Source organism: Procambarus clarkii, chromosome 6, assembly GCF_040958095.1.
Source record: "Procambarus clarkii isolate CNS0578487 chromosome 6, FALCON_Pclarkii_2.0, whole genome shotgun sequence".
Classification (NCBI taxonomy): Eukaryota; Metazoa; Arthropoda; class Malacostraca; order Decapoda; family Cambaridae; genus Procambarus; species Procambarus clarkii.
In genome coordinates, this window is record NC_091155.1 from 40046166 (window position 1) to 40060957 (window position 14792).

The window sequence follows — 14792 nt, forward strand, 5'->3', positions numbered from 1 at the left end:
GAGAGCGGAGTTAGGTACATAATATCTAATTTTAAAGAGTATACCAACTGTTTTAGAGACTTTCTTAATTATGTAAATAAACATAATCTCTTGTAAATAAACATCATCAAATCAAATCAAATGTTTATTCAGGTAAAGTATATACATACAAGGTGAGATACAAACATTGATGGATTTATAGATAGAGCTAGTACATACAAAGCCTAAAGCCACTATTACGCAAAGCGTTTTTGGGCAAAAAAACACTTAGACTAATACTAATTGAGATTAAAGTATAAATTGTGTTTAAAAAAATAAAAGGGGGGGAAGGGAACATGGCAGAAAATAGCAAATATACAATTACACACAGAAATGACAATAATGTGATGCATCAAATGAACAAATCCACAAGGGCCGTGACGAGGATTCGAACCTGTGTCCGAGAACATCCCAGATGATGCCTTAATCAACTGAGCTACGACATGGTAAAAGAGTTGAAACCGAAGTTCTACTGAACTTACTGGATCCTGCAGCCTCTCCAAGACACAAACCAGGGTTTTACACAACTCCCCCATGCACTCGAGCTATGTCACTAGGCCGTTCTCGCTCTTCGCCCCTACATCATTACACACACAAATCACAATAATTCAGTAGAACTTAATAATAATAATAATTTATTTAGGAACAGTACATACATAGTTGCAGCGTTACAGTACAAACATTCTTTTAGATTTAAAGATAGAGGTAGTACATACAATACCTAGAGCCACTAGTACGCATAACGTTTCGGGCAAGGAGAGGTGGGGGAAAAAACACTTAGACTAAAATTTAATAGTAATTGAGCTTAAAGTATAAATTGTATTGAATGAAAAAAAAACAATAAAAGATAAAAAAAAGGGAGGAACATGGTAGAAAATAACCAATATACAAGTTGGTCAACAGCATTTTTTTTTTAATAGTAAGACATGGGTTGACATTTAGAAGTAAGGTAGGTTACATGGAGTTAATTAGGTAGTGCTTAGTTTTCATCTTAAACTGGTTGAGAGAGGTACAATCTTTGACATAATTGGGAAGGTCATTCCACATAATGCGTCCCTTAATTTGTAGAACATTCCTAGTTTGATTAAGTCTAACTCTTGGAATATCAAATAGGTATTTGTTTCTGGTGTGGTGCACATGAGTTCTGTTACAACCTTCTAGGAAGCGTTGAAGGTCAGGACTGACATTACAATTCAGAGGATTAAATATATAGAGTACACAAGAGAGGATGTGCAGTGACTTAATATCTAACATGTTCAGAGATTTAAGTAAGGGTACCGAGTGCTGTCTGGGGCCAGAGTTAGATATTGTTCTAATAGCAGCTTTGTGTTGGGTAATTAGAGGACGTAAATGATTTTGGGTAGTAGAACCCCAAGCACAAATACCATAGTTGAGATAAGGATAGATGAGAGAGTAATAGAGCGTCACTAGGGCAGGCCGAGGAACATAATATCTGATCTTAGAAAGAACGCCAACAGTTTTAGAAACTTTTTTTTGCTATATTTAGCAAAATATATGTCCCTGGAAATTCATCTTGTTATCGATGAGGACACCAAGGAATTTACCATCAACTTTACTACTGATTTGTATATTGTTTATTCTTAGATTAATTTCATTTAAGGATTTATTACCAAACAAAATATAGAAAGTTTTGTCAATGTTAAGGGTGAGTTTGTTGGCAGTTAGCCAAAGATGGACTTTAATTAGTTCAGTATTCACTGACATTTAGAGCAAGAGGGTCAGGACTGGAGAAAATGAAAGTTGTATCATCAGCAAATAAGATTGGTTTGAGGTGTTGAGAGGCATTTGGAAGGTCATTAATGTAGATGAGAAAGAGGAGAGGGCCAAGTATGCTGCCCTGTGGAATACCAATGTTTATAGGTAGTGTCGGAGAAATGGAATTATTCACAGAAACATACTGGAGCCTGTCAGTAAGGTAGGACTGAAGTTATTGCAGGGAGTGACCTCTGACTCCATAATGATGTAATTTAAAAAGGTTTTGGTGGTTGAGTGTCAAAAGCCTTATGTAGGTCCACAAATAACCCAACATGGAACTCATTTTTATCAAGAGCTGCATGTATCAAGTTAATCATACTAATAAGTGCATCGTTAGTGCTTTTTTTTGGGTCTGAAGCCATATTGACAAGAGCTTAGTATATTGTGTTTGGCTAGATAAGAGTAAAGCTGCTTGTAGATTAGTTTTCAAATATTTTTAACAAGTTTGGTAGAATTGATATAGGTCTGAAGTTGTTGACATCTGTGAGATCACCACATTTATGGATTGGGGTTACTCTCGCTTTTTTTAGAATATCTGGAAAAGTCTAGAGTTCAAGAGAGTTCTTGTAGAGCAATGCAACGGCAGGGGCTAAAGATCTGGAGGCTTTTTTGTAGATTAGAGTTGGTATCTCCGCAAGGGAACTAGACTTGGTCTTAAGGGAAAGGATTACCTCATTTACATCAGTGGAATTAGCGGGCGTTAGGTACAGAGACTGTGGGTAGTTACCTGTAAGATAGTCCTGAACATCAATACTGGAAGATGGAATATCATTAGCAAGGGATGACCCAATGGATGAGAAGAACCTATTGAATTCAATAGCAGTATCAGAGGCTGAAAGCAGACCATCGTTATTGGACAGGATTATTGGTTTGTCCAATCCAACATCTCTTACAATCCATCCACTCCTCCAACATCTTACTCGCCAACATTGCTCCTCCCACCATACTGTTATTGTTTTTATTACACTATTTATACATGTTATATATACCTATCTACATGTTTTATTTACCAGAACTATGCAAGTAAGCCAGTATTGTGTCCAAAGAGTACAGTGGCCACCATACACTGCACGAGAAATCACACAGCATATGACGCTACGATTACAACTTCACCTCTCTCACCAAAATAGCTCCTCTCAACATACTCCTGATGCTGTTATTACACTATACACACACACACTGTATATACCCCATGTACATATGTGTTCCCCATAGCGAACCATGAAGCTAGTATGGTGAGGAAAACAAGAGTGGCTGCCACGCACAGTGAAGCTACCTCAATTCTCTCCCTTCCTCACCAAAATTCTTCCTTCCACAATACTACGCACAATGCTAATTATAGCCACAATCCTGGTCACTAATTCCTGTAAATGAATAATTGACCAGAAGTTTATTTTGAAAAGGAACCTAAGAAGTCGTTTGAAGATTCCTAGATGGACGAAATAATGCTGTGGTGCTGTGGCTAGCGCTGTGAACATCGTGAACAGCATTGAATCACTGATATTTGAACATTGTACCCAGTCATTATCACACTCAGGCTCTTCTATAATACTATCATGGCTAAATAATACAGGTTATAACAGTATATTTTGACATTATTAGGCGATGCTGTGGTCACACCTGAACAGTAGTGCTGTGCGATCATGCTGCGAACGCCAGCCTTGGTTGCTCACTCACTACTGAGGCTCTCTCACCCGGGAATGTGGACCACGATTTTTTTAAAGATGGCGTCTGTTTACAAGAGCCCTGAGGAAGCTGATGTGAACCCCATGTAGCCGCAGGAGTTTTGAATGGAACGTGAGGAATACAAATACCCGGAGGTGTGTAGCGCACCCCAGACATGGGCCTGCAGGCGTGTTGCGCTGTTAAAGGGCTAAAGAGTTTGTCTTTGTCTACCCTGCTAATTCCCCTGAGAATTTTGTAGGTGGTTATTATGTCTCTCCTTATTGTTCTGGTTTCCAGGGACGAGGTTTAGCTCCCTTAGCCTTTCCTCGTAGCTCATACCTCTTAAGTTCTGGGACTAGTCTGGTGGCATACCTCTGAATCTTCTCTTTGTCTTGTGCTAAACTAGGTATGGACTCCAGGCTGGAGCTGCACACACCAAGATTGGTCTGACACAGGTGGTATACAAAGTCCTGAACAATTCCTTACACAAGTTTCTAAAGGCAGTTCTTATGTTGGCCAATGTAGCATATGCCGCTAATGATATCCTTTTGATGTGGGCTTCTGGGGACAGGTTCGGTGTGGTATCAAACCCCAGATCTTTCTCTCTATTTGACTCTTGCAGGATTTCACCTCCCAGATGTGTTCCCCTTGTTCATCCCACCTTGTGTTCAGCATTCTGCCCTGTACCTTAACATAAGTGAGATAGCTTTAGAGAGCTACCAGAGGCTCCGCCAGAAAATTCCTTACAAGGATTTACTTATGAAAATGAAGTAGCATCAGTATTATTTAATATAATTTTATACATCTCTTAAGGAGCCGGATTACAGTAAATTAAAAGTTGTTCAATTTCAAACTTTTTTTACTAGTTGTATATTAAAAGGACTGCAATTGCTCTACATTTCAGTATTGCACCCTAAATAGAAAGGGAGGATTTGTTTTTCTGTGAATTTTACACATTTTCTATAATTCATTACAACCACAAGTTTCAAATGAAATCATTTCTGACACTCATCTATCACATTAGCATATATTAAAGGATTTATATAAGGGGGGATTATCCAAAATATGTTTAGTTTTACTAATACAAATAGTCAAAGTTCCCCCAAAATTACTTCCAATATATCATGTTTGCAAATATTTATAAAATTAATAAATGAACTTAGGAATAAAGTGTTTTATAGAGATTATTGAGACGTTCACTCTACATATAAGGTGTAAATTTCATGTAAATTGAATAAAAATGAAAGAGGAGTGTCAATTTTATGTTACTTGACAATAAATATAGTCAAAGATTCTGCCACCTGTGGTTGAGGTTGACATCAACCAATTTCCTCCAAAATTTGCACCCTTACAGATAGGCTTACGTTCTGTAAGGTGTACAAGTTTCATGCAAATCGGCGATAAAAATTTGAGAAAAAATTCAAGAAAAGACCTAAATATTTTTTTTAATTAATTTTTTTGCATAAAACTAAATATTAAAATACTTTATTATACTGTATGCTATTGTGATAGCTTGGAGTCATAGACATGATTTCAGTTGACACTTGTGTTTGATGTTAATTTTTTACCATTTTGGAAATTTTTTGACACATAATTTAATATTTTTTTTCCCTTCCTATTTATGCTATGATGCTGAGACTTCGACCAGTTGAACCCAATTTCATATACAACTAGTAAAAAAAGTTTGATTGAAATCGAACCAGTTTTCATTTATTGCATATTTTCGTAATATGGCCCCGAAATTACATAACATTTCAAACAGATTTATCAAACGTCTATACATTCTAAACCCTGTCATATTTTAACTGCAAAAGTCAGTATGTGTAGTTTTTATTTATTATATGGCACTGAAAAATTCTATTTCATAGTGATTAATTTATAATTATCTGGATTGCACACGATGAGTCACAATAACGTGGCTGAAGAATGTTGACCTAACCACACACTGGAAGATGAAAAGACGACGACGTGTTGGTCCATCCTGGACCATTATCAAGTCAACTGTGATGAGAAGAGGGAAGGAGAAGATGGGTAGTTTAGAAAAGTTTAGAATATAAGTAAGGCACGAGAGAGGTGAGGAGGAGGAAACTTTAGAGAAAGGTACGGAAAAAAGTTCACCTATCCCGGAAAAGGTACGGAAATTTCACCTATCCCTTCCGTACTTTTTGCACGGCAAAAAGTACGGAAGGGATAGGTGAAATAAAGGGTGTAAGGGGGTAAAAATAGGAGTAAGAATGGGAATGTAAGAAAAAAGAGAAAGAAAGAAAACAAAGAGAAAAAGGATGGGTAGGCTTATGTTAGGTCACGTTTTAGAAAGTTTAGAACATTTAGGTATGTACTGTGAAAGGGAAGAGTCAACTAGCAGCAACTGGCAGCAACAAAACCAGGACTAAGGTTCATGTTGGGTAGGTTGTATATCAAAGCCGATTCAATAAGATAGCGTCTGTGAAGAGTAGAAGCAGGAAAGATTATTTCAGAAGACCAATCAATAGAATGATCAGAATCCCTAACATGACAGAAGAGAGCATTGTTTGTGTCTGCAGACTTAACACTTCTTTTTGTGTTCCTTAAGTCTGTCATTTAGTGTACGGCCAGTTTCCTCAAAGTATTGGGGAAAATAAGACGAACAAGAAATAGGGTAGACACTGGCAGAATTAGAAGCAGAAGTGTGAACCAAATTAGTACGAAGAGTGTTAGTTTGTCGAAAGGCGAGATTTAAGAGCATAAAGGGTATTAGTAAGGCAAGGTAATTATCAAAGGAAGGCACCAAACTGGGACGGCTATGTAGCACCATCAAAGTGCGAAATAATCAGAGGGCGCTAAATATCACCAAGAACGCCAATACGAGAACAGAAACGCATAAGGTGAACGATATCAAAAGTATCCGATTCACCAAGAATACGGTATTAGTAAGATTTTTGAGTTCAGATATGAAGGGAAGGCAAAGCACAGTGCTAGTTGTGTTGGAAGCAGGTATAGAATGAAAGGAATTTAGTTTAGCTTTAGAATATGCACAGTTGAAAAAAATGTGAGGGGTAACTAAGGTGAGAGAAAGATTTGTAAATAAAGGAAATTTCAGAATCAAGAAACTGAGGGTCGCTGATGCGTAGAGCGCGGAGGAAGAGAGAGACGAGGACACTTTTCTTAAAAGAAGTAGGATGGTAGGAAAAGAAGTGAATGTACATGCCACTATGCATGGGTTTGCGGCAGACAGAGAAAAAGAACCCCGACACAGCTGTGACCCTGAACGTCAAGAAAAGGAAGGAGGGAATTAGATTCCCATTCAACTTTGAAATGGATGGAAGGAGCCAGATTGTTAAGAGAGGCGAGGAAAGGCTGGAAAAGATTAAGGTCATGAAGCCATAAAGCAAAAATGTCATCAACATAGTGAAGGGAAGTCCCTCTCACTTGTCCCAGTGAGAGGGATAAGTTCTGTATGGTGTACACAGAAGGCAGAAATACGGTTTCGAAGTATTCCAGAGATTGGCAAGAACAGAGGGGGGGGGGGGGGGGAGTAAACTAGGTAAACCATACCTAGTTTAGCAACACCGAAAGTTTGAGAGAAGTATTTACCATTGAAAGAGAAGGAGTTATATTCAACACAGTCTGATGAGTTCGCAGAAGATGTCAGTGGGGAGCGGAAGATGTCAGTGGGGAGTGGGAGATGTCAGTGGGGAGCGGAAGATGTCAGTGGGGAGCGGAAGATGTCAGTGGGGAGCGGAAGATGTCAGTGGGGAGCGGAAGATGTCAGTGGGGAGTGGGAGATGTCATTGGGGAGCGGAAGATGTCAGTGGGGAGCGGAAGATGTCAGTGGGGAGTGGGAGATGAAGAAGGCCCTCAGTCGCCTTCTGACTATCTGAATTGTAACACTTAATATAAAACTCTGCACTCAAATAAACTGCATAAGAATGTCAGTGATCACTTCTGTTCTAATTCTTCAGCCTATTGATAAAGTTTAAGCTAAGATAAATGTAGCTTTATCTAAATTTCTTCAAGTCAATTACACAGCTTCCTTAGTCAACTCATCCAGTATCAAGGCTGCAAGTGCTTGGACATCACCTTGACAGTTTTCTACATCTGCTGAATTAATTTTCTTCACTTCCCAGCCACACTGAGTCAGTAGTCGTATTTTCATTTTCACTATCCCAACAGGCTGTGAGGTAGACAAAGTGGAATGGGGATCCAGGAGTTCAATAGCTATAGGTCGTTTAATGGAATATTCCTTAATTGCATTAAGTTGGTGTAATACATGGTCTCGGTTAGTGGTGTCTGGTAATACGAGGCAATCTTGATATTTCATTTCACTATTATCATATACCAGACTTGCATAGTTTATGTGTGTAATAGGAAACTTCAGTTTCAGAACAGGTACACCAACTATTTGATTAATAAATACGGCACCTTTCATTAACATGGCAAGAGATGGCCTATGGTGAGTCTCATCTGTCAGAGTCCTTATGGGCAAATTATTTTTAGAAATGTTTGGTATTACTGCAGTTAATCCAGGAGCTTCCACTTTAAGGCACTCGTTTAGCATTAAAAGGCGTGATAGCTGCTTACTCTTCTGATAATCTAGAATATAAAAAATGCATTTCACATTAGGGTATAAAATTTTATACTGTAATACAAAAACAATACAGGTATACAATTTAAATTTACTTAATCCAAGTGCTGTATTAGTTATCAATGTGAATACCATAATGAAGTCATTTTGCTGTGTCATGTGCTGTCTGCAATTGACTAGTGTGTGTGTGGCACTATGTTGTCTTTCGATTTTGAGATTACCACACCCACCAGAACTGCTTAGTGGTTCATTATGGTGCATAAAACCAACTTTGAATGTAATGAAATGCCATTTTCTGGGTAAGCCCCGTAGGCTCCCTGAAGCTATCAAACTGACATGTGCCATATTAGTTTGGTGCCATCAGTCCTTGGAGTTTGAGTACCTACCGGGGGGCCACAAGCGAGAACCTGGCCCCCCTCAGAGGAAAAGGGAGCAATGGCCATATGAGCTCTATATTTAGAATTTGTCATGTCTGCCATCAACCAGGGATACCTCCAGAAAGGTTAGTGAACCATTACAAACCTCTTACTGGTTAAAACTGCAACCTATGTCCAAACAGAACCACAGAACTCCCCCCAATAGCAAACGAGGAAACAAGCAACACATCTTCCAACTAGCCTGCACGCTCACCCTCCCCTGCTCAGGAGAGCAAGTCGCACCACCCTCAGTTCGTAGAATGATGGAAAACCGCTGACCGGAGTGAGGGTGTCACGGAGCTTCCGGGGCTCACGCAGAAAATGCCATTTCAATACATTCAACGCTGGTTTTCTGAAGAGAGCTTTGTTGGCTCCCTGAAGCTAACTACCCACAGATAAGCAAAAAACCAGCGCTGATTGTAATGAAACGCCATTTTTTGGGCGAGTTCCGGAAGCTTCCCAGAGCTATCTAGGCTGATAGGGATAGTCCTAACTTTTGGCATCAGTCGATGTAAGTGGAGTTCTAGGCCTATCGGGGACCACGGCCAGAACCTGGCCCCTTCAGAAAGGCACGAGGAGCAATTGCTTATAGAAATGCACATGTGATTTTGGAGCATTCTATATCTGCCATCGACTGGGACAGGCACCCAGAAAGATAAGTGCCTCAAGACAAACCCCTATTCTGGTGAAACCAACGAAACAAGTGGACAGAACTCCTCCGAGGGAAAATGAGCAAACAAGCATGATGTCACACAAGCGGCGCCGCATGTCTGTGCAGCTCCCCTCTCCCCAGGAGGGGGAAGGGATAGCTCTAGGTCCCCGTGCCGGCAATCCACACCTCCAGTTCCTCGGCTGATGGGATAAGGCTTAGTCATTGTGGCTCCAGCTCCAGATTCTCCTTGTGCTGTGCCTGGGTTCTGTACTTCTCTTCAGTGGTGTGCAAGCTGGGAGAAATATTCCAGGGTACTTGGGCTGCATGCGCTTAGGGCTAACTTCCCTAAGTGCCCTGTAAGTACCGCCCTCGGGGCTTGGGGTTGCCTTCCACAAGTCACCTTGGGTCTACCTCTGTTGGTCTTTCGCTGCTTGGCAATTGACTGCCCCGAGTGTTTGGGGGATTCCTTCCTTGTTTGCCTTGGGGTAAGTGGTAGTTTTTGCATTGACCGCCTCTGACGACTGCTCTGTCAACACCTCAATTTTGCCAGACTTCCCCGCCCTATTGCGGCCAAAATATGTCACCTATGATTTTTGTATTATTTTTTCCAGTGATAAGGGAACACAAATGAACACTTCTATAAGACAAAATTATTTTTTGAATTTTTTTATTTATTGCACCTGGCAGTGTTGAAAGTTATTCATAGCAAAGTAATTATCAAAAGAAAGCACCTAATCGGGAAGGCTATGTAACACCATCAAATGTGCGGAAAAATCAGAGGGCGCTAAATATCACCAAGGATGCCAATACGAGAACAGAAACGCATATGGCGAACGATATCAAAAGTATACGATTCACCAAGAAATCTATCGAGGGACAAGCGACCGCGGGGGAGGGTTGGAAAACGTGACACACGCTCATCCCGGAAGTCAGGACATCCAACAAGGATATGCACGACCGTAAGAGGAACAATGCAATTTGGACAATAAGGAGCAGGGTGGCGCTCCATTAAGTGACCAGAGTTAAGCGAGTATGGCCAATACGTAACCTCGCCAGAGTCGTTTCCCATCGCCGGTTATGGTGATAGGAGGACAGCCATGAGGACACGCAACTCTTAAGAGTACGCAGTTTGTTACCAGTAGCAGAAGACCAACAATGGGTAAGGGTGGAGAAATGAATAACTGGGTAAAAGTCAGAATAAGGAATACAGTGGGGCCTCGATTTACGATGGTAATCCGTTCCCAGAGAGGGATCGTAAGTCGAATCGATTTTTACGATAAGAAATAAAGGGAATTGAATTAATCCATACCCCACCCTCCAAAATATTAACTTACAAATACATTTTATACTGAATACAATTTTTTTCTCTAATTACAATACAATACATATGTTTATCTTACCTTTATGGAGGACTCTTCATGGCATATGGAAGATGGTGAGGAGGGGGGGGGGGGGGGGGAGAGGAGAGGTGTTACTGTTTGGAAGGGGCGTCCCCTTCCATTATAACATCAGGCAGTGATGACTTCTCTGGGGGTACACACTCTGCCACGTTTTGCCTGCATACCACTAGGACCTGCTTCTGGCTCTCTGCTTTATTTTCTCACTAGAAATCGTTCCATTGAAGATTGTTTTCCCTTCTTTCCAACACTTGTCTGTAGTGAGGCATCACATTGTCATTAAAAAGATCAATGCAACGGCCTGTTACAGCTTTATCTGGGCGATTCTTTTCAGCAAAACTTTACAGTCCTTCCCATACTGCACACATTTTCTTAATACTTAGGAAGGAACATCCTCTAATGCCGCCGCCGCCTTCTCTGAAGATTTATTGTACTGCCAAGCTAGTTCAACAACACTAGTACCATTTTCATGCTTACATATGACCTCTTGTTTTTCTTCTATGGTCATTCTTACATGTCTTTTCATATGTTGAACCTTACCACTGACTTTTTTGGGACCCCATGGCATTATATATAATAATCAGTTTTAAGTTCAAAAAGCAAAAAATCACTACAAAAACGGAATTTCTTATAGGCGTGATCATCACTAAGCGGGCAGCTCTAGTAAACTGTGGGAGGTTGGCCCGTGTGACCAGGAACCACGCGCTCGGTCAACCCAAACGTGTACCAACAAATATCGTTAGTCAACAACACTATTGTAAGTCGAGTCACATTTTTTTATCAAATTTACATCATAACTCAAAATTATCGTAAGTCGGGGCAATCGTAAGTCAAGGTGCCACTGTAATTTTACGAGAGATGGGACAAGAGCAGACAGCTTCCCTAGCGGCAGCATCCCCATGCTCATTTAAAGAGACACCAATATGGCTGGGAACCCAGCAAAACTCAATCGACTTAAATTTACTGTGAATAAGAAACAGCCAATGCTGTATCTCGACAACCACTGGATGAACAGGATTAAAGGACCCGAGAGCCATGAGGGCACTACGAGAGTTAACTAAAACTTCAAAGGAAGATTGACAACGAGAAGGCAGGAAACGAAGAGCATAGAGAATAGCATAAAGATCCGCTGTGAGATGCTAGTCTCCGGAGGTAAGCGACACATATAAACTCTGTCAGGAAAAACAACAGAGTAGTCTACACCATCCGCAGACTTAGACCCATTGGTGAAGATGGAAACGGAGCGGGAGTGTGAAGAAAAGTGCTCAAGGAAAAGGCGTTTCAGAACCATAGGAGGGGTAAAAGCTTTAGTGATGCAGGTTAAGGATGTACAAAACTACAGAAGGGGGACTCTCCACGGGGGCAAAGAAGGAACGACACGAGGAGAAATATTAGAAATACAAACTGTAAGAGAATCCTGTAAGCGAGATAACCAGACAGAAAGAGGGAGGTGGTGAAGAGGAACAGGAGCCGCAGGAGGGGTAAAAGTTAAAGCACGACAGAGGCGAGAGGAAGGATGTTGTAAGGACCACGCAAGATAGCGAAGACAGTAGCCATCACGGCGGTCCTGGAGAGATAGGAAGCCAGTGTCAACATACAAGCCGAGGACGGGAGTTGAACAAAAGGCACCAGAACTGAGGCGCAACCCACTATGGTGCAAAGGATCAAGACGGCGAAGAGTAGGAGAAGCAGACCAGTAAGCAGGGCAACCATAATCGAGTTTAGACAGGATGAGAGAGGAATGTAAAGCGAGGAGTGTGTGCCTATCCGCTCCCCAAGAAGTTTGGGACAACACCTGAAGGAGGGTAAGAGTCTTAGAACATTCAACTCAGAGGTAAGAGATATGGGGCGACCAAGACATACGAGTGTCAAAAATCAACCCCAAAAGCTTAGCGGAATCCTTGTACACAATGGGGTGACCATAAAGCAACAAAGAAGGACGAAGAAGGACATGCTTCCAAGTAAAAGTCATAGCACATGTCTTACACGTAGAGAACCTGAAACCATGATCGGTGGCCCAAGACAACACAGCATCAATCACAAATTGAAGTCGGCGTTGAAGGAGAGCTGAATCATCACCCCGACAGCAAATGGTAAGCCCTGGAAACACAAACCGAAACTGTCTCTATTTTCTGCTTGTTACAACTTGTAATAAAGTCGTTACATCTTGGCTTAACGTGTTTATGACGTATTAGAACGTTGTTACAACTTGCTATATTGATTGTTATAACTGGTTAGGAAGTGTTAAAACTTGTTTGAACGTTGTACCAACGTCGTAGTTTCGGTGTGTGTTTGGCAGGATTAGATCGTCGACATAGAGAGTGGAGAAGACGCCAGAAGGAAGAGAGGAAAGAAAACCATTGAGGGCAACCAGAAAAAGACTAGTGCTCAGAACACTACCCTGGGGCACACCTTCATACTGCTGAAAAGAGGCAGAGAGAGCGGTACCAAGCCTCACCCGAAAGGAACGACGAGAGAGGAAGCTGCGGAGAAAGAAAGCCCCTTCTCTCCACATGGGCAACCAGCCTGTTTCTCACGATCTTCTCTATCACCTAAAATGGTATACAAGTAAAGGACACTGGCCTGTAGTTTAGGGTCTCCTGCCTATCCCATTTTTTGTATACTGGGACTACATTAGCTGTCTTCGCCATTAGTGGACATTTTTAGCTATTTTAGGACATTAGTGGACCTACATTAGCCATTAGTAGAAGGTTTTGGGAGTTCTACTCCCTAAGCCCAGCCTGGGGCCAGGCCTGACTAAGCACTACAAGTTGGTGTGAGGACACCAACATCAGGAACAGAACTGATTTAGGAAGTTGGTTAAGAGAAAGGTCTGGGCTGCCCAATTGTGGTAATCAATACTAACCAGTCTTGAGCTTGTTTGACTAAATCTCTTGTTCCATGTGACTCAATGGTGGTAATTTGTTTGGCAACTTATCTAGATTTCATTTCCTGAGATCTCCAGTTGTCTGTAAAGCAGTGTTTTGACTTTCTGGAGGTTCACTCTGGTAAGGTTGTCAGCGGCTCTCTGCATCTCTGTAAGGGGGCGACATTCTGGTGCTGGTTCCCGGTAACCCAAACCACTACACTGTGCTTCCCAACATATTATGGGGGTGGTGGTGGTGCACCACCTAACATATTATGAATGTTAGTATATCAAAATATTCAAAACTCCTGTGGGTGCACAGGGCTCACATCCTGTTACTCAGGACTAGTAAACAGAGGACATCTTGAAAAAAATAATCGTCTGCATCCTTCCTGGTTGTGAGAGCCTCAGTAATGCCAGAGCAACCATGGCTGGCATATGCAGCTCCAGCTCACATCACAGCTGCACAAGTCGTGGCCAGAGCACAACAAGTAACTGCAATTATTTTGTGTTGATAGTGTCATAGATGATCCCGAGTGTAATAATAATTATGTACACGATTCAAATATCACTGAACACAATGTTAATTATGATGTTCACAGTAGGAGGCAGACATTCACAGTACACAGCAGAGGTTTGTGAATATACACATCATGCAACGTGACCCCATGTTCCTTTAGAAAATAATCTTGTGGAAAATTATTCATATTCATAATTTATTGACAGGACTCTGATAATAATAACAGTGTTCAAAGTGATAATAGCTATGTATGTTGTGTATTTATGAGTATTTTTCTTCATCAGGTGATGTCAGCTGCTTGAGTCAGCAGGTCGTAGTGTGTACTGTACCTCCATACTGAACTAAGATTTCATCACCACACACACATGTCTTTTTGGGAATAAAGTATGCAATGCGTTATAAGCTGGAAGAAAATAAGGAGGTTGAAGCAGTTGAAAAACCAGACTTCAGGAGAGGACATTATGGTGACCTTAGAAATTTTTTTAGTGAGTATAATTGGACAGACTTGATGCTAGGCAAGGAAGTGAATGAGATGTATGTCAAGTTTTGTGAAATATATGATAAAGGCACAAAAAAATTTATACCAAAACAGAGATGCTGAACTAGGAAACAGGATTGGTTCAATAGAAATTGCGAGAGGGCTAGAGACCAAAAGACACAAAAATGGAATCAATACAGGAAGAGGCCGAACCCCCAAACATACCAGCGATACAAAGATGCGAGAAACAACTACACGGCAGTGAGGAGAGAGGCAGAAAGAAATTTTGAAAAAGGGATTGCAGACAAATGTAAAACAGAACCAGGTCTATTCTATAAATTCATAAACAACAAATTGCAGGTAAAGGATAATATTCAGAGGTTGAAAATGGGAAATAGATTCACGGAAGATGAAAAGGAAATGTGTGAAACACTAAACGA

At 41.0% G+C, this 14792-nt stretch overlaps 1 protein-coding gene across 2 annotated transcripts in view; it reads right to left on the minus strand.

Annotated features, from left to right (window-relative positions):
* Window positions 1–111: 111 nt before the first annotated feature.
* The window catches only part of LOC123754124 (uncharacterized), a 33765-nt gene continuing 19084 nt past the window's right edge, over window positions 112–14792 (minus strand). For both annotated transcript variants that reach the window (XM_045736322.2, XM_069308682.1), the window contains exon 3: window positions 112–8031. In XM_045736322.2, the coding sequence (XP_045592278.2) occupies window positions 7460–8031 (572 nt within the window). In that variant the 3' untranslated portion in view covers window positions 112–7459. The remainder of the gene's footprint in view (window positions 8032–14792) is intronic.